At 48.3% G+C, this 23,547-nt stretch overlaps 1 protein-coding gene across 1 annotated transcript in view; it reads right to left on the bottom strand.

The window, feature by feature from the left end:
* Positions 1-11,970: 11,970 nt before the first annotated feature.
* The window catches only part of Gpr156 (G protein-coupled receptor 156), a 61,979-nt gene continuing 50,402 nt past the window's right edge, over positions 11,971-23,547 (bottom strand). The window contains exons 8-9 of the mRNA XM_051150433.1: positions 18,452-18,610; positions 11,971-13,436 (exon numbers count right to left, since the gene is read on the bottom strand). Coding sequence (XP_051006390.1) covers positions 12,129-13,436; positions 18,452-18,610 — 1,467 coding nt within the window. The 3' untranslated portion in view covers positions 11,971-12,128. The remainder of the gene's footprint in view (positions 13,437-18,451; positions 18,611-23,547) is intronic.

The raw sequence follows: 23,547 nt of genomic DNA, 5'->3' as shown, positions 1-23,547 counted from the left end.
ACTAAAAATAAAAAAAATAATTACAACCACAATGCCCAGTCCATTTGTATTTGGCAATCTTGGAGAAAGTGCTCCACTATCCATCTTGTCTTGGTGAGTTCAAAGTTCTGTACTTCAATCATTTGCTATCGTAATTTGCATTTATCAATCTAACATATGTTTTTAGACCATAAACCAGTTTCTTAAATCCTAGACAACTTAAGCTTAATTGCGAGACTGTAACTGTCTGGTCATCAACCCCTCCAGAAAGCTGAGGGTAAATATTACCTGAGTAGACAGGAAGTGCAGAGCCAGCAGCTTCCAACACTATAGCGATGTTAGAGACAGCTGGATGCCTGGACAGTCACCCAAAGCTGCTTTACAATGTTGGGGCACCATCTTTGGCCTTCTGGCCCAGTGTATAACAGACTTTTCTGTGAAGCAGGCATTATGAAGGCCTTGCCTATCTTGTCCCTGTAAAGCTCAGCAGTTGACTTTCGTTGCGTCCTACTTGTCCACAGCTTGGACATCAGTTGAGGCAAGGGAAGTTTCTTGTCCAGTGGCTTTTGCTTAATTCCATATGGAGGTTCGTCGATACCCATCATCTTCTTTGAGAAGAATAGGAATGCTGCTGGGAGCTGACATGTCTCACTGTCAAAAAAAGCCTTTTATTAATTAAACATCTTTAAATGCCTGTTCTGTAGATCTCTGAGGTTTTTGAAGACCATCTATAGCATGTCTGAATAGGCAAACATTGCTTGTTTCTAGCTATTTACTATCTGACTAACTTTGAAAACATCTACAGGAGGCTAAATAAAGCTTATTTCACTGGGCAGTCATGGCACACACCTTTAATCCCAGCACTTGGGAGGCAGAGGCAGGTGGATCTTTGTGAGTTCAAGGCCAGCCTGGCCTACAAAGCAAGTCCAAGACAGTCAAGGCTACACAGAGAGAAACCCTGTCTTTGGGGGTGGGGCCAAAGCTTATTTCTGTGATTAACTAGACCAGCACCTAACACGGCCATACGTTTGATTGACGGTTAGCTTGCATTTCTTAATTACCCTGGGCAGTTTATAATGACAGCTTCCAAGGACTAGAATTTCACATTGTATTTTTAAATGAGTTGCATAGGTACAATACCTTAAGCAAGAGTTTCAACATATATACAGTATGTTCTAACAAAAATAATCTTTTAAAAAAATTTTTATTTTTCAAGATAAGATTTCTCCTTATAGTCTTGGCTGTCCTGGACTCACCAGTCTGGCCTTGAACTCACAGAGATCTACCTGCCTGTGCTTCCCAGAGTGCTGGTACTGTAGGCGTGGGTCATCATGCCCAGCTACAAAAACAATCTTAAATTTGTATCAATATACAACAATCTATACCAATGTAAAATATCTGGCTTGTTGCTCTCTAGTCTCTGTGTCATTATTTGGGAGCTAGAGCGGGCATAGAAACACCCTAATTTTATACATGGTCAAGAAGCAAGAGAAAAAAAGTTGAAGAGCAAGTGACAAGGGTCCTGCTGCTGCTTTCAGTGACATGTTGCCAAGGCCTAATGTCCTTCTGGCTTTACTTCCTAAAAGTTCCACCAGCTTCCAGCATTGCCACACAGCTCTAGCAGGCTGCATTCTACTTACTACCAGGGAGCTGGTGAGAACCTTCTGGCCAGGGGCTATGTCATCACTTGGCTAAATATGAGTCAGTGAAGGGAGATGGGTGTGCATTTGGGATGCAGGAAGGTAGCAGGAGAGAATGGTGGTGGGGGCGATGTGCATAGTCCATTGCCTTTCCCACCTCTCAGAAGCTATGCCAAGGCAAGAGTAGGATGGCCTCAGGCCAGGATTTGACAAAGCCTAGAGCTAGAAATGACTGGCAGAACCCCAAAGATCAGAGCCAAGACGCAGAAGATCTCAGGTCTGGCTTCTCATGAACTCATCCTTGAAAACTTTAAGCATATAGTGTCAGGACTCAGGGTATCTGAGGAACTACACTCAGTGACCAGAAGGAAAAAAAGAAATTCTTTCAGTGCATGATATTGACAACTTTGACTTCTGAATGGATTCAAGCAACCATGGTCAATATCTTCAGTTCCATGGGGCAATAAATAAAAGCACCTTTCCTCAGAGTAAAAGTACCTGTTTCTGATATCCCAGAATGTACCAATGAACCTGTGTCCTGTTTCCGGTTTTTACTGTATCATATGATAGGATATGATATGATAACCTTGCTATCCTTACCCCGCTTTTTTTTTTTTTCTTGAGAGGGTGTGGGAGAAATTGGGCCCAGGATTTTAGGAACTGCTTATGGCTTAAATGTGTCTCCTCCAAAATTCAGGTACTGGCAACTTGACAGAAGATCAGCCCTGGGGGCTCCTCTCTCAGAAGGACCATTTAAACTTGCATCAAAGAGGCTTCGTGCTGAGCATGATGGCTGCGTTCCTAATTCCATCTCGTGGGAGGCAGAAGAATTGTTGTGAGTTCAAGGCTATCCCTTGGATACATAGGAAATCTGAGACCAGCTGGAGGTCCATAAGACCCTGTGAAGGGCTAGAGAGATGTCTCAGCAGCTGAGAGTACTTACTGTTCTTTCAGATAACCCAGAATTGTTTCCCAGTACCCACAAGATGGTTCATAGCTCTTCTTAATTCTAGCTTCAGGGGATCTGACACCCTCTTCTGACCTCTGTGGGCACCAGGCATGCATGTGGCACACATATGCTCTATACACATTGAAGAAGAAGAGGAAGAAAAAGAAGAAGGAGGAGGAGGAGGAAGAGGAGGAGGAGGAGTGATGGTGGGGGTGGTAGTGGTGGTAAGGGAGGAAGAGAAAAATAAAAACAACAACAACAACAACAAAAAAAAACCCTGAAGGAAGCTAGAGAGATGGTACAGTAGTTACGAGTGATCACTATTTGGTTCCCACGTATCACATTGGGTAGGTCACAACTGCCTTTAACTCCAGGGACATTAAATGCCCTCTTCTGGCCTCTGCGGGCACCTGCACTCACCTTCATGTTCTCACACAGACATAGACAGATGTGCATGATTTTTAAAACTAGAGTTTTCACAGATGTTTGGCTTCCTTTTGCCTTCTGCCATCTCAGGACCAGCATTCCTCCCCTGCGGAAACTACAGCTCTCACGGGCTGTTTAACATGCCGGAACCTTGGCTTCTGATTTCTCAGTGTCTGTTACAATGAGACATATATTTTGTGAGCTCCAGTACTGTCCCTGGTACTCACTAGATTCTCAGCGAGTGTCTGTTAGCCTCCTTTCCAAGGAGACAGCCAAGATTCTCTGAATGGCTAAACTTCGGATACCCAGAATTCCTTTCTGTCTTCCGGGGATATTCCCGGCACAGACAGGCAATATCAAAGAGCTGGCCCATCTGCAGACTAAACCTTGCCATTTTGGTCAGGACATTGTAGAAGATGCTGTAGAAATGCAGGGAAAAGTTAAAGTGTTTGCTGCCCGGCTCCTGACTGATAAGATTTGAAGAGGCAAGATAGGAGCTTCTGAAGAGTTAACAATGAAGGATTTATATGATAGCCCAGGATCAACAATAGAGCCGCTATCAGGACCTATCAGGAGTAGAAGATTTATTACCTAATAAATCAGGACAGCTGGCACTAGTCGGAAGGGAAGCCGCTTCAGGCTAGGGAAGCCGCTTCCGGCTAGGGTAGTTCAACGAAGGAGAGAGGGGCAAAAGGCCTCCGCCAGGTGGGGTGTGCTGTGGACATAGCACACTCTTGGACAAGAGCAAGGGCGCTTAGTAAGCTGAGAGTTCGGGGCTCCACATGGAGCGCCTCAGACTCCAGGACAGTGAGAATGCCCTAGAGAAAATGGAGGGAAGGGAGGGCTTCCCAGTCCCATGGAGGTGTAGGAGCTGACAAGGGTTCTACGCTAATCACTTGAGGTATACTTTGTATCTCCATGCCGTGGGGTCTTATGGGTCCCTAACTCAGTGTCTTTTTGTGCTAATCCTCAAGGCGGGAAAAATCAGCTTGAGGTGCCTTATCTTGCTTTCAGCGGAACCTGTGCTCAGAGGTGAACTTCTTGTAGGGCCTGGAGTGAGCAGGTGGTAGCTTCGGAAGGCCGCCTTCCAGCCCCGGGGACTACGCAGTGACTCAGCAGAGAGGATTTTGCAAGAGGCCCACAGAACCAGACCAGCCGGCTTTTTCCCAGGGTACCTCAGGCGTGGCCCTTGCCCTGCTGTGTTGAAATTCCACTCTGTTCTAGAAGCATACCTGTATCATGTGCTCTAGAAACAGCGTTGGGAGAGTCTGAGAGTTGCCTAGGAGTCTCCAGAGGGACTTGAGTGCGCACCGGGGCTCGGTCGCTAACCGTCTCGTGACTCTGTCTTATCCAACCTTTCCCAGGAAGAGTTTCTTCATCACTGAGTTCATACCTACTTTGTAGGCAGTAATAACTATTAATGGCTAAGGATTAAATGGCACTTAGTAGCTGCCTTATATATAGGAGTATGTGCATTAATATTCTGCTAATCCTGAGATTCCAGTGAGGAAAAGCACTTCCACTTTTTTGTTTTGTTTTGTTTTTCGAGACAGGGTTTCTCTGTGTAGCCTTGACCATCCTGGACTCACTTTGTAGACCAGGCTGGCCTCGAACTCACAGTGATCCGCCTGCCTCTGCCTCCCGAGTGCTGGGATTAAAGGCATGCGCCACCACGCCCGGCCAATTCCACATTTTTGAGCTACATTTGAAACAAGTTTTAAATACTGACCAGGATGGGCTTTGGTGGTGATTACTCCCTGGAATTCCCAGCTGAGTGGCCAGGAGATGTGTTGTAGGAGCTTTTAAGGACAAACCCATATGGCCACCATATTTTTTTTCAATGTGGCATTGCTATCTTCCAAGAACTACAACTCCCAATATTCTAGGAAGTTACCTAGAACTTGGGCAGGTGGGGCTGAGAGGTACAACTCTGAGTTTTGCAATGCCTACTACTATTGCCTACAGGAAGTCACTCATTTCTTTTGGCTACCCTTTAAAAAAAAATCACATGTCCTTGCTTTCATGAATCTTTGCCTTTGGCCCCACCCTAGTATCACGTCTCCCCTAGGGAAATGCTCTTTACTGAAAAGCCAACTGACTCCAAAGGGCGCTGAACCGAAGGGCCATTTTCACACTGCTGTAGCTATCTGTTCCCAGAGGAACAAGCTGAAAATGATGACAGTGAGCCTAAACGGAAAGAGGGCTTCTGGAAGTACGCATGGGCTTTCCAGGAAGTTTTCTGGGATGTTTTATCCGCCTTTTCTTTTTCTTCAGAGTGTCTGCTCTGTTCTGGCTGTTACTCTCACACCAGCAGGCACACTGAGAGTTGTTGGTTCGAGGCAGTGGGCACACAGTCCGTGAGAAACTTGCGCGTGCCGGTCCTGTTGATGGGAGAGCCTTTCAGAAATTCTTGCCCTTTTGCTAACAACTGTGTTTACTTGAATGAAATGAATTCAGTAAGGAAAGCCAAACAGCCACTCTGCGGATGAAAAGAGAAAATAAATGTATTCCAAACTGCGAAGGCTGTCTGTCTCTCAAGAGAGCAGAGAGAAGCTGGCTGGCTGGGTGGTGGTGGGGCTATGTATCTTCTGGGCTATAGGGCACTGGGTACCTGGGAGGAAGGGAGCCTGGGAGCTAGGGTGGGATACCAGGCATATGTTAGTGGGATAGCCACATGTCCCTTTTGCCAGGTAAAGAGAATGACTCCTTTTAGCAAGTAGGAACTACTTCAAGCACTGCCCCCCCCCCCCAATACCCCGAGGAAACACTGACGTCTGTCTAATAGCACAACCTTGGGAAAAGGAATTTCTTGGAGGACCTGACATTTATAGTGGCACAGTTGGCACCGCACCATTTTACATGCCAGCTAATTGAGCCTTCCTAAATACCTTGCAGGATACAGGCATTCCTATTCCAGTTTATATCTGGGGAAACAGTGCCACAAAGAGGTTGTACATCTTGCCGACAAAACGCTACGCCCCTTCTGTGAACAGGAGGAGCACCCGAGTCCTGCCTCCCCAGGTGGACCTCTCCGAGCTGCTTTGCTGGCCTCATTGTTCTGGCGGTGTCACGTTCCTTCCTTGATTTATTTCTTTTGACACATATTTGCAGACCAACAACCCTGTGGAGGAAAGGATTCTGAGCCAGGGGCGCCGACGAGACAGCTACTACGTGCTCCAGCCTTGTGGCGCTCGCTCGCTCGTAGTTTGGAGGGCAAAGTGGAGAAGTAAACAGAGGGTCATCACGTGTTTCTTAGACTGAAGAAAGGCTGCCCCCTGCCTCCGAATTCAGCCTCCAGCTATCTCTGCTGAGAGCTGAAGCCCCACACTGGTTTAGAGGGCGATTTGAAGGAGCTAGCCGCCCAGCAAGCCGAGCCTGGAGCCTCCACTCTTTGCTGCTTCCGTCCTTCATGCGGCCTCCCTCTCAACTTTCTGTACTTCGGACTTTTTTCTTCTTCCCTTTTTGCCTAGTTCCCTCCAGACCTACCTCCACAGGGCCTTTTCCCAGCACCCGGTTCTTCCCAGCCACATGCCTTGGGGAAACACTGACTCAGATTAGGGAAACTCACAGCAGATATCTTGCCATCCATACACCATTGCTACTTCCTGTCTCTCCGCCACCTCAGTAGTGAACTGGACATATCGCAGGGTGTTTTCCTCTTCAAACGTAGTTGTCTGAAGATGCTGAGGTCAGAGAGGTCAGAGTAGGTACCCCGGGGATAGGGGAAGCGGCGAGGAGAGTGTTGTCTTGCACTCGGCCTCTGGAGAAGCTCCATGCAGATGCTCATATCCTCCTCCGGTCAACAGATGTCTTGAAAATTCTGTCTGGTGCCCCAGGACCAAGCCTAAGAAGCAAGAATCTTCAAGAGAAGACTTCGATCAAAAATGATTTCTTAGCCAGGCATGGTGGCACACACCTTTAATGCCAGCACTTGGGAAGCAGAGGCAGGGGGATCTCTGTGCGTCTGAGGCCAGTCTTCAAAGCCAGTCCAGGATAGCCAGGGCTGTTACACAGAGAAATCCTGTCTTGAAGTCCACACCTCCACCCCCAGCTTTCTTTCTTGTTTCTCAATAACTCCATTATCCTCTCAGCCCCTCCCTAAGAGACTTAAAGTACTGTCATTTTCAGAATTCAGTTGCTTCTGGGTCTCCGAGTGATGTTATTTCATGGTTTTAATGCACGCAGGGAAGCAAAGCCAGATGGTTGCCTCCCTTTCTGGCTCTGCTCTCAGCTCAGAACAAGGTCTTTATCCTCCTGCCTTTGTTTCCTTGCTCCCCCTAGTTTTCATCATTTGCCTCCTCAGAAAGCTGCCCATCAGCCATTTACCAGGTTCTTCTCTGTGCAAATCTCTCTGAGGTACTGTCAGGTTGGGACACACAGAAGGAAGATGTGCTCAGTGCTTTTCTGGGAACTTGTAATCCATGGAGGAAACACATGTCAGTGGGGCTTTGGACCCACTTTAAAAGTGATACAATTCTTTTAAAAATCATGTCTTGGGCTGGAGAGATGGCTCAGTGATTAACAGCTCCTACTGCTCTTGCATTGAATCAGGGTTCAATTCTCAGCACCCACATAGTGGCTCACAACTGTCTGTAATTCCAGCTCCAGGGGTCTGATGCCCTCTTCTGACCTCCATGGGCACTGCATGTATGCAATACATGGATACACATGCAGGCAAAATACTCATACACATTTAAAACAATTCTTCAAAAAGTTTTAAGTTCTACAGGAGCAGGAGAGCCAGCCTTGCTATGATAACAGCTGGCCCTGCCACGATGACACGGGAGCCAGGGAATGGGCCCTGCTCTGAGGACATGAGAGCAGGAGAGCTGGCCCTGCCCTGAGGACATGGGAGCAGGACAGTGGGCCCTGACCTGAGGACAAGGGAGGGGGGCCTGATCCAGGCCTTTGAGTGGACCTCACCCTAACATCTACCCCATGTATAACCTGTTGGAACACATGAAAGGGCCAGACCTGCAGATTCAAAGATTAAGAATCTCCTTGACACACGGCAACAACAGAATATCCGACAGCAGTCCCAGTGAGGATCTGGTAACGATAGTGTAGGCCTCAAACCAGATCTATGACTCATAACATTTGAAAGTAAAAATATGTGGACAAAAGGCTATACTGTGTGATACACTACAGCTTCTGTGACAAGATTTTTTTGTTTGTTTGTTTTATTTTACTAGGGGGAGGAGGGGATTTGGTGCATGACATGTAAGTCATAGACATTCAATAAAAATAAAAAATAAAAAAGTTTTAAGTTCTAAAAAGCCGTGCCTCCCACACAAGATGCTTTCTTTCTTGAACTCAGAGTGGTCCAAGTTGGTCATTTAAGAAAAGTGGGCTTGGGATAACTTGGGAGATAAGGACAGGTCTTTGTTGTGAAGAAAGATGGCTTCAGTACCAAGATTTTCTTTTTCTTTCTCTTTCTCTTTTTTGTTTGTTTAGTTTTGGTTTGAGTTTTTTAAGAAAGAGTTTCTTTGTGCAGCCTTGGCTGCTCTGGACTTGCTTTGTAGACCAGGCTGGCTGTGAACTCACAGAGATCCTCCTGCCTCCGCAGTCCCAAGATTTTCTATCAGCAGAAAACATATTGTAGGGGGCTGGGCATGGTGGTGCACGCCTTTATCCCCAGCACTTGGGAGGCAGAGGCAGGTGGATTTCTCTGAGTTCAAGGTCAGCCTGGTCTACAAAGCAAGTCCAAGACAGTTAAGGCTACATAAAGAAACTCTGTCTTGAAAAAAACAAAAACAAACAAACCGACAAACAAAAAACCCAGCCCAAACAACCAAACAAAAAAATATTGTAGGGGCAGAGTTGGGCCTGGCACTATGCCTGGCCTTAGGACCAACAGTTACATGGTGTGATGATGGCAGCAGAGGCAATATTTACTTCCAAAGGATTCCTTGGCACAGTTAACTGATTTTTCTTCAAGAATGTAACCAAGAACTTGGCAAGAGACATTCATCCCTTTAAGGATCTCGTCATTGGCTGCCCTGGGTAAATGCTTCAGAGGAGGAGAGGTGATGGGACATAGTGTTTTCAAACAGTGGCACTCTTTGCTTGTGCATTTGGCATTGATGTGTTCCACCTTCTCAGTCAGGTCTAGTATAGTTTACAAAGTCATTTTTGGAAAGATGCATAATTAAAGCTTCTGTAACCAAGGCCAAACCATGGTCCAGAAAACACCCTTCATGTTCAACTGGAGGCCGGTTGGTTCCATCTGGGGATGCTCTGGGAAAGCCAAAGAGCAATACATGCTTCACCTAAACCTTGACAGGCAAGCTATTGAGAGCACGTGAAGTGTGTGTGTGTGTGTGTGTGTGTGTGTGTGTGTGTGTGTTGGGGGGCAGGAAGTCTAGATGAGAAAAGGATGGGGCTGTGGAAGGGATGAACCTGTGGTAGTTGGGGTCTAGACACAGAATGAGAAGCCTGGGCACTTGGTTGTGAATCCTTGGGGTCAACATTAAGGAACTGAGGGGCTGCTGGTGGTGGCATAAGGGAGGAGAGGAGTGAAGGAGAAACCCAGCTAGAGGAGAAGTCTCCGTGGGTCTATGCTAAAGGAGCTGTTATTGTATTTGTGGTTTTAAGACAGGGTTTCTCAGGCTGGAGAGATGGCTCAGTGGTTAAGAGTACTGCCTGCTCTTCCAAAGGTCCTGAGTTCAATTCCCAGCAACCACATGGTGGTTCAAAACCATCTGTAATATGATCTGATGCCCTCTTCTGGCCTACAGATGTACATGCAGGCAGAACACTGTGTACATAATAGATAAATAAATCTTTAAAAAAAAAAAAAAAAAAAAGACAGGGTTTCTCTGTATAATAGTTCTGGCTGTCCTGGAACTCAGTTTGTAGACCAGGCTGGTCTCAAACTCACAGAGATCTGTCTGCTTCTGCCTCCCTGAGTGCTGGGATTAAAGGCATGCTCCACCATGTGCTGGCTAAGGGGATGTTTTTTAATTAAGGACCTGTACAAAGAGATCATCAGAGAGTCTATTACAAATGGAAACTAGCCAGGCAGTAGTAGTGTATGGCTTTAATCCCAGCAGAGGCAGAGGCAGGTGGATCTCTGTGAGTTAGAGTACAGCCTGGTCTACACGGCGAGTACCAGGAAAGCCAAAACAAAACAAAAAAAAACCAAATGGACGCTTGCCAAAAAAGTGTTTGGAACCTTCAGAGCCCAACAGCAACTCTGTATTTTACCTCCTTCCAGTGGCTTGGTCTTCCCCAGGTTCCTCCTTCTCGGTGCAAGAGTATAATTATTAATTTGAAGTGGGAAGACCCACTTTAAAAAAATCTTTTTGGGTTTTTTCGAGACAGAGTTTCTCTGTGTAGCCCAGGCTGTCCTGGACACCCTTTGTAGGCCAGGCTGGCTTTGAACTCACTGAGATCCACCTGCCTCTGCCCCATTGAGTGCTGGGATTAAAGGCGTGTGCCACTGTGCCTGGCTGCAAGATTATCATCATAAAAGAGACTTATTTTGAGGGTCATTTCTCTTTTATTAAGGTAACACGAGGTCATCATACAAACAACACACATGGAAACTACAACACTGCCCCCCCCCACACACACAAAATAAATTGTGAAATTTGTACCGAAGATGCTGTCCTCCCAGCACAGCCTCCGTGGGTAAGCACCTGGAGGCCCAGGAGGTGGCAGCAGACCTGAGAGTCTGTGACACATCTGTGAGATGTTTAGTGTCCAATGCCCCCGCCCCAAATCCAAACTCCTTCACAAAAACCGCACTCAGCGCTGATGCAGTATGCCAGTGGGTCAGAGTTCCTGGAACTCACTCTGTACCAATGGCCCGAGTTCTCTAGGATTGCAGGGTGAAGACATCTTACCAGCTCACTCTGCCTCTGTTCAACTGTCTATCTCCTAGATCTTGCCTGCCACCCCCTAAAAGCATGAAGAGGGATAAGGGTCCCTGGGGAAAGCCACTCACGCCCAGTTTCAGTCATGTATGCAAATTCTCCACTAGTCACTTTTCAGCAGTAGTGGGGGGGGGGGGCGGGAGTCCCCTCATTTCTCTAAGCCTCTTGGTCCCTAGCTGTAGAAATAAGAGTGGCTAAGCCGGGTGTGGTGGCGCACGCCTTTAATCACAGCACTCGGGAGGCAGAGGCAGGTGGATCGCTGTGAGTTCGAGGCCAGCCTGGTCTACAAAGCAAATCCAGGACAGTCAGGGCTACACAGAGAAACCTTGTCTCAAAAAACAAAAACAAACAAACAAAACAAAATCAGAAACAAAAACAATGAGTGTCTATTTCAAAGGGTTTTCATTAGGAACGACTGGGATTTGGTACTGCCAAGTACCAAGCCAGACTTGGGTGAAATGTTCACAACCTCTTTTCTTTCTTTCTTGCCCTTCTTGCCAGTCATTTATTCCCCTCCCCCTCTTGTGTTTAAGTAGAATAGTGTGTCACTGGGAGAAAGCAGGGGACAGGCTCCAGGTACTACCGAGCCCAGGAAAACAATCTGAGAAGCCTGTGGGCACATGTCAGCAAACTATGTTGGGGATCATGGTGAGTGAGGTGTCTTAGTAGTGTGTGGGCAAGAAGTGGGGTAGGGGGTGCCAAGCCGAGCCGAGCTGAGCCGAGCCAAGCTGAGCTGAGCCGAGCCAGAAGGTGGACCCTCGTTATAATGATGCTTACCGCCTTCAGCAGAAAGCAAGCCACCCCTCCTGTGGATTGGAGGAACGGAGGTGCAGGCTCATCTACCTAGCAGGTCTGTTCACTGAAAGGCTAGTTTGGTGGGTCACAGTGGTTCTGCAGAAGCCTATTCCTCCATCTTTTCAGTGCAGCCAGCCAGGCAGCTGGCCACTTGGTATGCATTCAGAGTTTCGTAGAATACAGGCAGAGTTGAATTGGGCAACTTTCTCTGCTTGCTTAGCACCTTCAGTGTAAGGAGATATTCTACCGTCCCTCACTAGAGCTCTGAGGTAGTAGCAGAGTGGGCTATGCCCTCCTTTTCATAGATCAAGGCGTTTTCAGAGGAGGAAAGAACACAGTCGAGGCTGGTTAAGGCATGGCGCCAATCAGGTCCCCCAAAGCTGAGATCTAGTTCTCCTCCCACCACCCCGGGTTCTGTGGGACCCAGACTGACCTCTGTGACCAGCCCCACCTCGCCGCTTTTCACACTAGTGTGGGCTTCAAGTCATCTTTGAAGTTCACAACAGGCTTGGAACGAGCCCACAGCTTCTCCCAGGAGGCCAGCCCCGAAGCCGGCTCAAGGTCACTGTCTGATGTGTCACTGTCATTGGAATCCAAAGAGCTCTGGAAGCAGATGTCACAGTAGGGCCGGTGGCAGCGGCAGAAGAACTCGTCTGAGCTGCTGGACTCGCTGTCCAGGTCGTAGCACCCAGAAGACAAGGAAGGACAGCCAGTGGCCGCTAGCGGTCGAGGCTGACGCTGCTTGGGCAGAGCTGGTGAAGAGGGCAGGCATGGGGCGGTGGGATTTTGAGCCTGGGCAGAAGTGGAAGGTTTGCAAGGAAAAGTTACGTCACATCCTTTGGCCCCCTGAGCCTCCGTCTGGCATTGTTTACCTCCTTCCAAGGTACCCCGTGTCTGGGGAGGATCTGAGAGTAGTGACAGTTTCACAGGAGAGGACTTTGGTGCCTTGGGTCTTGCATTGTGGCGGTCTAGCCTGGGGCTGTCTCTGTTTCGCACAATCAGCCCACTCTGTGCACCGGAAACAGTACTATTTGCTTGACGCCCCTTATTGAGGGACATAGTGCCAGGGATGTGGGAGCGAGCCCGCTGGGCTGCCCGTCTCCTCCTTACTACATACGGGCTGAAACCCAGTTTAGACGGGAATAGCTTCTGGGGGCTGTGGGAGGTGGTACTCTTCCACAGCTGCTGGGAACAAGGTTCTGGGGAAAGGGGAGCCTCAGGACCCAGATCCAGCTCTTGTAAGACTTCCTGAAGCTTCTCTCTGACTACTGAACTGACCCGAGGTAGCCTCTCTGAAAGTTCCTCTGAGGTCTGCCCAGGCATATGAGGGTCTTGGGCTACTCTATCTGCCATGAAACTCTGGCTGGGGGCCATGGGTCCCTGATGTCTTCTTTCAGGATCCTCACTTGGTTCAGCCTGTGGCTTCTGGCTGCAACCTATATCCAAATGGTCACAAAACTCTTTCGATGGTATGTTGTCTTTTTGGTCTGGAGAGGGGGCGCTGGTGTCCCTCCTAGATGCCCCGGGGCTTTGCATGCGCTGGGTGGCCGCCACTGAGGCATGGAGAAAGTTCTCGGCAGCTATTTTAATATCATTCTCAGAGGCAACAGGGTGTTCCGAAGCTCCTTGTAGTGCCAGCCCGTGGGCGGAGGCTGCAGCTGGGACAGGCCACTCCGGGGAGTCACAGGTGCACTCTGCAGACATGAGCTTCACCAGCTTCTCTTTGGCGTTGCTGACTTGTTCTTGCAGGCTTTCAATTACCGCGTTTTTCTGTGGAGTAAAAAACAAGACCCTCAACAAAAGACGCTGCTAGGAGGTGCACAAGGCCTTCTACGGTGCAAAGTGTGCCATTGGAGACCCACGCCAAGTGTTTAGTGCAGTAACTGACTTGTGAAGGCCAGGAGAAGCCATAAGATGTATTGTTACCGTGGGCTCCCTCCTTCTCCCCTTCCCGGGCCTAGATTGTGCACTGCTGTTTGTGACAGTGAAAGAGGCCTAGCTTTCAGTTTTGCTGGTAGCTGCCTCAGCATCGCAACGTCTCCAGCCCCAAGAGGGTCAGGTTCCTCTGTAGGGCAGCAGCCTAAACAGTGTTTTGGGACTGCCCAACTCAGGTTTCTCACACTTGTGCAAGCCACAAACGGATCTGAAGCACATCTCCAGGCTTGACAAACTTGAAGACAAATGTTTCGTCTTTTGTAAAACACCCTGGAAAACAGGATGAATAGGGAAAGGAAAGGTGGAACTTCCTGAGACAACCTTTGATACTGGAGCTAAGAAGAGCCAACGAGAATCTCAATTTGATTTCAACACTTCCTTGGAAGAGGCAGGGCCTCTTGGTGTGAGAGGCCTAAGCGGCCTATTAGTAGCTCTTAAAGAAGTGTTGTGTTGAGTTGGGATGGTGGCGCACGCCTTTAATCCCAGCACTCAGGGAGGCAGAGGCAGGAGGATTGCTGTGAGTTCTGAGGCCAGCCTGGTCTACAAAGCAAGTCTTAGATGGCCAAGGCTAACACAGAGATATCCTGTCTCAAACAAAACTATATATATATATATATATATATATATATATATATATATATATATATATATATATATATATAATTATAGAAGCTTTAAGCTCAATTAAGTAGCTCTAGAGTATAGCCCAGAAGATAAAGGAAGTAGTAAGGGAGCGGGTAGCAGCTCTGCCATCAAGATACTGCCCTTCTGTGCAGAAGTTAGTGGATAAGCAGACTGTGCCCCAGAGGGCAGACATGCGGCAGCTGCCGAAGTCTGTCTATCCCAAATGTGGGGCAGGAAGTAGAGGCGGGTGCAAGCAGGTGGTGGGTGTCTGGGCATGCCTGCCCTCTTGCCTTTGTAGAGTGCATTTGTGAGCTGCCTAGCTTAGACTGCGTGTCTTCCTTTAGGGAGTTCTATAGTCGAGGCAGAGGGCCAGTGATTAGAGTCTCACAAGGACTGGATGGTCCAGGGTGGATGAAGTGGACTGTGGGGAAGATGGCGAGTGTCGGGCTCCAACAAGGGGCAATCTGGATGACACAATGCCGCCCTAGGAACTAAAGAATGGACTCTGTCTTACCGTAATAAACAATCCAGCCTGGCCATGGACTGAGCCTATGTTTGCCTGTCAGATTACGTGCAAACGCTGGCCAGAAGCGGTTCTCTTTGGTTAGAGACAGGGTCTCACATTGTACCCCAGCTGGCCTACAAGTCACTATCTAACACTGACCTGAGGTTCATGGCAATCCTCCTGCCTTGATATCCCAAGCATTAAGGCATGTGCCAGGACACCCAGTCAGAAATGTTCACTTAAAGGGGCAGTGCACCGAGTAAAACCTTCCAGTAAACTCGTAGTGGTCCAGTAAGCCCGCTGTCCCTGTGTGAAATCAGGAGGCAGTGTTTACTGGTGCTGGCTCTCCTGGTTTCCCATCAGAAGAGGGGCCAAGCCCTGTGAGAGACTAGTGGAGCGGGTGGGAGGGACTTTCAGGGGAGGTTCCACCTGCCAGTTTCACTCTCCCCTCCTGAGGAGTGGTAGGCCTGGCTCTCTTTGGATGAGTGAAGACCACCTTGAACAGAGTCCACAAGTGATAGGGAGACACTCAGGCTCCTTGTGCTGTTAGGGATGTGTCAGAGAACCCAAAATGGCTTCTCAGTAGAGACTTGGCCCCTTTCTTCCTCCCCGGCACCCACTCCTGAAACCTCCCCTGCATCTCCTCATGCCAGGCCCAGCAGGCAAGAAAATGCCATAGGAGACAACCATGCTCTAGGACAGCGGTTCTCAACCTTCCTAATGCTGCGACCCTTTAACACAGTTCCTCATGTTGTGGTCACCACGCCCCTCTCAGTCAAAAAATTATTCCATTGCTACTTCATAACTGTAATTTTGCTACCATTATGAATTGTAATATAAATATCTGATATGCAGGATATCTGACATGTGACCCTGTGGAGGTTGCCACCAACAGGTTGAGAAACACTGCTCCAGAGGTAAAACAGGCCTTCTGTTTCCTTGGGCCTTGTCTTCAAATGGCTTTGCGGTATAGGACAGTCTGACTCTCCAAACAGGAAGAATGCCCTTCTCCAAGCCAGGCAAACACCTGAAGCCGGCTGACCACAGCTTCGATGTAAACGGTCAATTTCCCTCTTTCCACAAAAGGAAGCAGGGCTGTTTTCATCATGGCTTCATGTTAAATAGAGGCATGGTGTGAGGTCCTGCCATGGTAGTCTAGCATCTGACCTCCCCGGGGCAGCAGCTTTTTAAATGAATTTTTCAATCATTATTTTGGTCCCCAGTGGGAAGCAAAATGTCACAACTGCATGGGGGCACAGGCCTTAGGAGTCCACAGCTCACTTCTCTAGTACCAGGTAGAAAAGGTGATGGCAGCTTCCTCTGCAGCAGAACATGGAAGGGAGGGCCTTCAGGCTAAGGGGGCAGACAGTCGGTCCACTGCTTTCATGCACAGTGGGAGGTCAAGGGCAGCCATTGCTCTTCACCACTTCCAGGGCAACAGGTCAAGAATGAGAAAAACCGCTTGTGACGTGCCTGTCTAGAGTCCTAGTACATGGGGAACTGAGGCCGGAGGATCACAGTTTGTTGGCAGCCTGGGCTACCTAGACACTGTCTCAAAGGCAAAAACTGCAGAGGAGGTCCAGTGAGCTTAGCTGGACAGGTGCTGTCTGGTGTAGGGAAGGGGCAGGGCTGGCAGCCAGGATGCGGAGTAAACCATCCCTTGCCTGCTAACCTCAGGTCCCCAGGACTGGCTGCTGCCTCTCAGGCCTCTTCGGGCACAGGCCGTGCAGCAGAGACAGCCTTTTGCTGGTTGTGTACTTGAGCCTGCTAAGGGCTCTTTCCCTGTGGACTCAAGGTTTCTTTTTGGAAAGAGCGCATTCAGCTTCGGCGTGGGAAACAGGGCTGCTCAAAGAAAAATTACCATAAGGCTAAAGAGTCCATTCCAGTTGGTTCGGCTGTTCCAGTGTCAGCCGGCCCTAAATGAAAAGCATCCTGCTGGTTCTAGCCAAATTTCAGGCCTTCTGTTCACCAGGGGAGACATTTCTCTAAAGACTTTACAGAGCTCCAGGCGTGCAGGACTCCACTGCCAGGTGGAGAGAAATCTGGCTTTGAAACAATGTAAAGGGAGGAGAGGTTTTTTTCTGGTGGATAAAGAAGGTCTAGAGTGGAGGGTATACTGTGGGGGTGCTAGAGAAGCAGGGCTCAGGGGTGCTGGCATCTGGATGCTTCTGAAATTTTCCCCACACTGTTCTCTCATAGAGTCGGTCAGGCTCAGGACCCAGTGCCTCTATCAAAAGAAAAAAAAAAAAATGTCTGGTTTCCCTAATAGTTATTTCTGTGCGTGTGTGTGTGTGTGTGTGTGTGTGTGTGTGTGTGTGTGTACATATGTATTATATAATTTGGCTTAATTAGTGTCAAAATACTTACTAATTTGTTCACATAAGCCCTGTACCACCTTCTTGGTTTTTGTTTTGTTTTGTTTGTTTGTTTTTTTGTTCTTTTGAGACAGGGTTTCTCTGTGTAGCCTTGGCTGTCCTGGACTCACTTTGTAGACCAGGCTGGCCTCAAACTCACAGCGATCTGCCTGCCACTGCCTTCCAAGTGCTGGGATTAAAGGCGTGAGCCACCAACCACCTGGCTGTACCACCTTCTTATGGAGCACAGGCCTCAACTTTTCTTTTCCCCATATGCTTGACTCAAGCCCATGTTTATGCTCATCTGGGAGAGGGGGCCAGCTCAGGTTCAAGTGCAGAATTAAGAAGGGCTGAGGCACCTAAGCCACCTTGGTGCTGTGATGGCGTTCAGAGACCCTTGCTCACCCCTACCCAACATCTGTAGACACATCTGGAAGTGCTGGGCCATGAGAAGGTTGAGATCTCCTGTTAGTCAGTGAGGTCAGAGGGACCCAGCAGATCTTGGATACAGTGGCATGCTGTGTGTAAGGACTGTCCTCAGGGACCCCGCGGTCTGCTGGAGCTCAGGCTGTTGGAAACAATGAGGTTCCCTCTACATGGAGTTCTTTTTTTTTTTTCCCCCTCAAGTCTTCACCTGGCCAATTGTTCTTCGTCATTACCCTCCATACAGAGACTTGCCTCACTATTCTGCTATGTTCCTTTTCTCCTCCACCACCCCATTATTATTAGTCTCCTTTGCCAATCCTGAAGGCGTCTCTCCTGATTCTCAGCACAGTTTCAGGTTTTTCTTTTTTAGTCCCCCCCCCTTCTTCTTAGCTAGAGTCCCAGGTGACTGGCCTTCAACTCCCTATGTAACCCAGGATGACCTTGAACTTCTGATGCTCTTGCCTCCACTTGCTGAATGCTGGAACCAAGCGCAGGTGCTGCCACACCTGGCTTAGTAGTCCCAGGACGAAAGCCTGGCCTTCGCGCCTGCCAGATAAACATTCCATCGGCCGAGCCACATCTCCAGCTCTTCCTGTCTATCACGGTTTAGGTGAAATATTTACTTAATCAATATTCCTTTGCTTCACTTGACTGTGAACTCCACTAGGTCAGGAAGCCGGCTTGTCCTGTTCATCAGCATGTAGCACAATGACTCAGTCTACACCTGTCTGTTGCATGGGCTGACATGGACCAGGGTCACTGGGGGTGATGGTGAGGTCTTGCTTGTTGTTGGGGAAAATAGAAGACTGACTGGGACAGAGAATGTTGGCAGTAGGAACGTGGGGGGCCATGAGGGCATGTGGGGGGTGCGGGGCCTGTGGGATTGCTTTCACGTGGCTAGAGCTCCTCACCGGGAGCCTGCTAGGCAAGGTGCAGCTTACTTCTGTGAGGAGCCTCTCCATGCAGCTCTTCTCGTCCCTCAAGTGGCAGTTTTGATCCTCATCAAATGGGCTGTGGAGGCTTTTGCTGGGAGTGCTGAAATACTTGGCCATGCGTCGGATTGTTTGGTTTTCTCCTTCGAATGCTTTCCATTGCTTCAGCTGCGAGAAGAACACGTGTTATTTATTTAATTACACACCCGGAAACACTTCCCTCGCTCTTTTCTCATAAATACTGAGGAACGACACTGTCACCGACGCACAAATGCACATGCTGTTTACTCCTTAAAATGCCATTTGCTCCGCAGCGTTCACAGACAGCAATGACAGAAAAACACGGAGAGCGTTAAGGTCTCACGCTTTTAAAGTGCCCAAGAATAAGACAGAATATGATCGAAAACAACCTCTCTGTTGTCAAAGTGTCAAAGGAGATAAGAGGAGAGACACGACTGCAGCAGCATTCCAAAGCTCTAGCTTGGGAGCCAACTGAACAATAAAGTGTCTGTGAAGCCGTTTCCAGCTGTATGTAGCTATTCGTATTATTTTTCAGTTGTTGAGTGAGATGTTTTCTGCTATCAAGAGCCCTGTTCATCGTTGGAGCCCTTCTAAGCCAAATTAATGACTAAAGCACAAATTGAAAACCAACTTCTGGCTGGGTGTGGTGACACGCACCTGTAATCCCAGCACTCGGGAGGCAGAGGCAGGTGGATCACTGTGAGTTTGAGGCCATCTTGGTCTACAATGTGAGTCCAGGACAGCCAGGGCCACATAGAGAAACCCTGTCTTGAAAAACCACAAACAACAATAACAACATCTCTCAGTAAAATTAGAATGTCAGGCCTGACACATGGCTGTATTTTCTAACAGGAAAACTTGTAGGAGTGTCACTTTTCCAAGGTCACACATCGCTTTTGACAGACACCTCCCACCACTACCTGCTACATCTTGGATTCTCATATAACTGAGAAAAAGACAGAATGTTGGGGAAGGTGGGGGGTGGGGGTGGGGGTGGTCCAGAAACTGTCCTTGGGAAGCAATCTGTGGAGGCATGGTCTGGCCCACTTTCACAATGACAGATAGGAGTCTGCAGAGCTACTGAGACCGTGTGTCTACCTAGCGAGCGCCTAAGATGTGAACGACAGGGGACCCCAGCGGCAGAGGTCAGAGACCTCTTACCCTCCAGTCTCGGCACCCCTTGTAAAGCCATCTCTGCAGGGCTGTCAAGGACCGGCTCAACACAGGCATAATGCCACATCAAGCCTTGGGTTCATCTTCCCTGAGCTGGTGGAGCGAAGGCACTCTTTCACCAAAGCCCTCCAATTCCTTTTGATCCCTCCTTTCTGAAGGTCCTGGGCCTTGAGACTTGACTCTTGTGTTTTCTGGGAGTGGACTCTTGCACTTTCCAAGAATGAAGGTACTTCCTCCAAAGGACTTGTAAATTTTTGTTTCTGGCCTCTGGGTAATGTGAATTCTACAGGCTGGGTAATCACTTTTTTACAGTTCTTGTCTCTGAATCCTTGAAGCTTGTTGACTGTTACCCAAAATAGTGTGGTGGTTTGAAAAGGTTTGGCCCCCATAGATTCTTGTGTTTGAATGCTTGGCCCATAGGGAATGGCACTATTAGGAGTGCGGCCTTGTTGGGTATGTGTGTCACTGTGGGGCGGGCTTTAAGGTCTCCTATGCTCAGGCTCCGCCCAGTGTGGGACAGTCTCCTGCTGCCTGCAGATCAGGATGTAGAACTCTTGGCTCCTCCAGGACCAAGTCTGCCTGCACGCTGCTGTGCTTCTCACCATGATGCTAATGGACTAACTCTCTGAAACTGTAAGCAGCCCCAGTTAAATGCTTTCTTTTATAAGAGTTGCCTGGGGGTGGGGGGGCAGGCTGGAGAGATGGTTCGGAGGTTAAGAGCACTGTCTGTTCTTCCAAAGGTCCTGAGTTCAATTCCCAGCAACCACATGGTGGCTCACAACCATCTATAATGAGATCTGGTGCCCTCTTCAGGCATGCAGGTGTACATGCAGGCAGAATAATATGTAAATACATAAATCTTAAAAAAAAAAAAAAAAAAAGAAAGAAAAAAAGAAAGAATTGCCTTGGTCATGGTCAAACAGAATTTTGTGATTAGTCTAGAATATTCAGGTGGGGGAGCAATGTTGTTATGAGAGTCCATGTAAAAAAGGAGGAGTTGTGGGGTGGTGGCACACACCTTTAATCCTGGAGGCAGAGGCAGGTGGATCTCTGTGAGTTCAAGACCACCCTGGTCTACAGAGTGAGTTCCAGGACAGTAAAGAGGAGGAATGGCCATGAAGGTGCCACTGCTGGGTCAGAAGAGGGAGGGGGGCATGAACTAAAAAACGCAGGTGGGCTCTAGAAACTGTGAAAAGTCAAGAAATAGACCCTCCTACACAGAGAAACCCTGTCTTGAAAAACAAAACACATACACACACACACACACACACACACACACACACACACACACACACACACACAAAGAAAAAAAAAAGACAAGAAAAAAAAAAAAGGTGCCTGAAGACATGGCTCAGAGGTTAAGAACACTGACTGCTCTTCCAGAGGTCCTGAGTTCAATTCCCAGCAACCACACGGTGGCTCACAACCATCTATAATGTGATCTGATGCCCTCTTCTGGCCTGCAGATGTACATGCAGGCAGACACTGTATACATAATAATAAATAAATACATCTTAAAGAGAGGAAAAAAAAAAAAAAGAGATTCTCCCCCTTTGTCTGAAGAAAAATTGCAGATTTATGGATACCTTGATGTTAATCAAATTAGACCCATTTCAGATATCTTCCCTACAGAACTGCAAGGTAACACATTTGTTTTGTTTTGTTTTCGTTTTTAAATATTTATTTATTTCTTATGCATATAGTGTTTTGTACAAGAAGAGGGCACCAGATCTTATTATAGATGGCTGTGAGCCACCATGTGCTTGCTGGTAATTGAACTCAGGACCATTGGAAGAGCAGCCAGTGCTCTTAACCTCTGAGCCATCTCTCCAGATTTGTTCTGTTTAAAGCCATTGGCAATTATTACCACAGTCACAGGAACTAGTACCAGTGGGAATCCATGTGACATCCATAACAGGCAACTACTTTCTGACTTCTCAACTTACTTCTATTTCAAAAATAGCAAAGAGAGGCTGGAGAGATGGCTCAGGCGTCAAAAGCACTGGCTGCTCTTCCAGAGGACCCCAGGGTTCCCAGTACCCGCATGGCAGCTCACAACTGTCAGTAACTTCAGATCCAGGGACCCTGGTATCCTCTGTTGGTCTCTGTGGGCACCAGGAATGCACATGGTGCAAAGACATATGTGCAGGCAAAACTCCCATATACATAAAAATAAATTTAATTTTGAAATAGCAAGGAGCAGGAAGGCAAGATGGTCCAGTGGGTAAGGGTGCTTTCCACTAGGCCTGGTGACTTGGGTTCAATCCCAGGACCCACCCCCACCCCCCATAGTGGAAGGAGAGACCCAACTCCTCCTGCACGTTGGTCCTCCATCCGTGCCCCATGGCATGCACACACACATATGTACATGCACACACACAGATAAAATACTTTTTTAAATGTAATAAAATGAGAAGGGTAAAGTCTGGATGGTCCTCCCTTGGAGCCCCTCCTACTCTTGGGAGTTGTTTCTCATTTCCTGTCTTACCTCTCCCCATCTGCTCCAGGCTTCTGTCTCAAGACTGACCTCCAATGCCCATTTGATGGGATGGTACCATGAGTTCTAGGAAAATCTGGGACAGCTTCTAAAGCATTCAGCACACGTATTTTAATTCCTCTTATGCTTGCTCCCCACCAGATTTAAAGAGGATAGGGACCCTGCGCTTCACCGCCTGTCCCTAGTGACTAAGATGTGGCCAAACTGTATCTGAATAAATGAAGGGAGCCTTTCTTCACTGTTCTCCAGGGGCTTGTGGGCACGAGGTAAAGGGGACAAGTCCTCTATGTGGGCTGGAAGAGAAAAATGTCCTCGGAATTTAGCCTTTCGGAATGGAATGGAAGGGTGGGGGATGGGCTACACTCGGGCCACAGAAGCAGGGGCTGGGTTGATGGCTGGCGATGACCTCAGCGCTTGGCATGAGACACATGCATGCATTTCCTGACAGCCTGTGTACACGCTTCTTGGGTCCCTTGCCTTACAGTTGCTTCCCCCTGCTCCCCAGCGCCGCCTAGAGACCTTTCCACATCACAGCGGATCTGAAGGCTCTGGTCATTCCGGGACTCACCCCAGTTCTCCTCAGAGGCCTTTCCTTAAGTGCTCAGCTGTGTCACAGCCCCAGGGGACACAGTGCGAGTCTCACGGGGGAAAGCCGCGCTTCTATCTACCAAACATCTCTGAGTCAGAGGAGAAATCAATTTAGGGGCAGACGTCAGTCAGTCATTTTTCTCCAATGAAATACCGTAAGATATAGTCTAGTCTCATATCACGGTCTCAAGAGGAAAAAACAACTCGAGAGAGAAAAACAGAAGAAAAGAACCTCAAGAAAACCAGGAGGAAAAGGGGTGACGCAGGGGAGAGACGGGCAGGTTGCACCCATTCACCGTGTGTCATCCACCCACCCACCACATTCCCGGACTCAAAAGCAGTTCCCTCCCGATTCCCTTCTCTGCACAGTTGGCAACTGAAGGTAAACTCTGGGAGTCAAAAGGCAATCTGCTGAGCACAGAGGCCGAGATTCAAACGCCAGAGAAGGCAGAAATCTTGCGTCTGAGGCACAGGACCCAAGGGGTTAGAGTGCAGAGCAGAAATCCAAACTGGGACAGCATGGCTAGGTTGTGGGTCCCCTCCACTTTCAGAGGGTGTGTTGCTCAAACCAGAAAGCCTTTCTCTCAGAATTCCCTGGTGATTCATTTTCTCGCTCTCTTTCTCTCTCTCCCTCCCCCTCTCCTCCTCCCGCTTCCTTCCCCTCTTTTGCTCTGAGACCTCTGTTTGTCATGAATTCTGCCTCTAGATCTTATATATATATATAATTTGTTGGCTCAATATTTTGCAGCGTCCAAATTGCCTATTCAATGCTTCATGTCAACTTAACATCATTTTTTCCCCCATCCTTATTCAATATTTCATCATC

This window comes from Acomys russatus, chromosome 8 (assembly GCF_903995435.1).
Source record: "Acomys russatus chromosome 8, mAcoRus1.1, whole genome shotgun sequence".
Taxonomy (NCBI): domain Eukaryota; kingdom Metazoa; phylum Chordata; class Mammalia; order Rodentia; family Muridae; genus Acomys; species Acomys russatus.
This window is presented reverse-complemented; position numbering and strand designations above follow the sequence as displayed.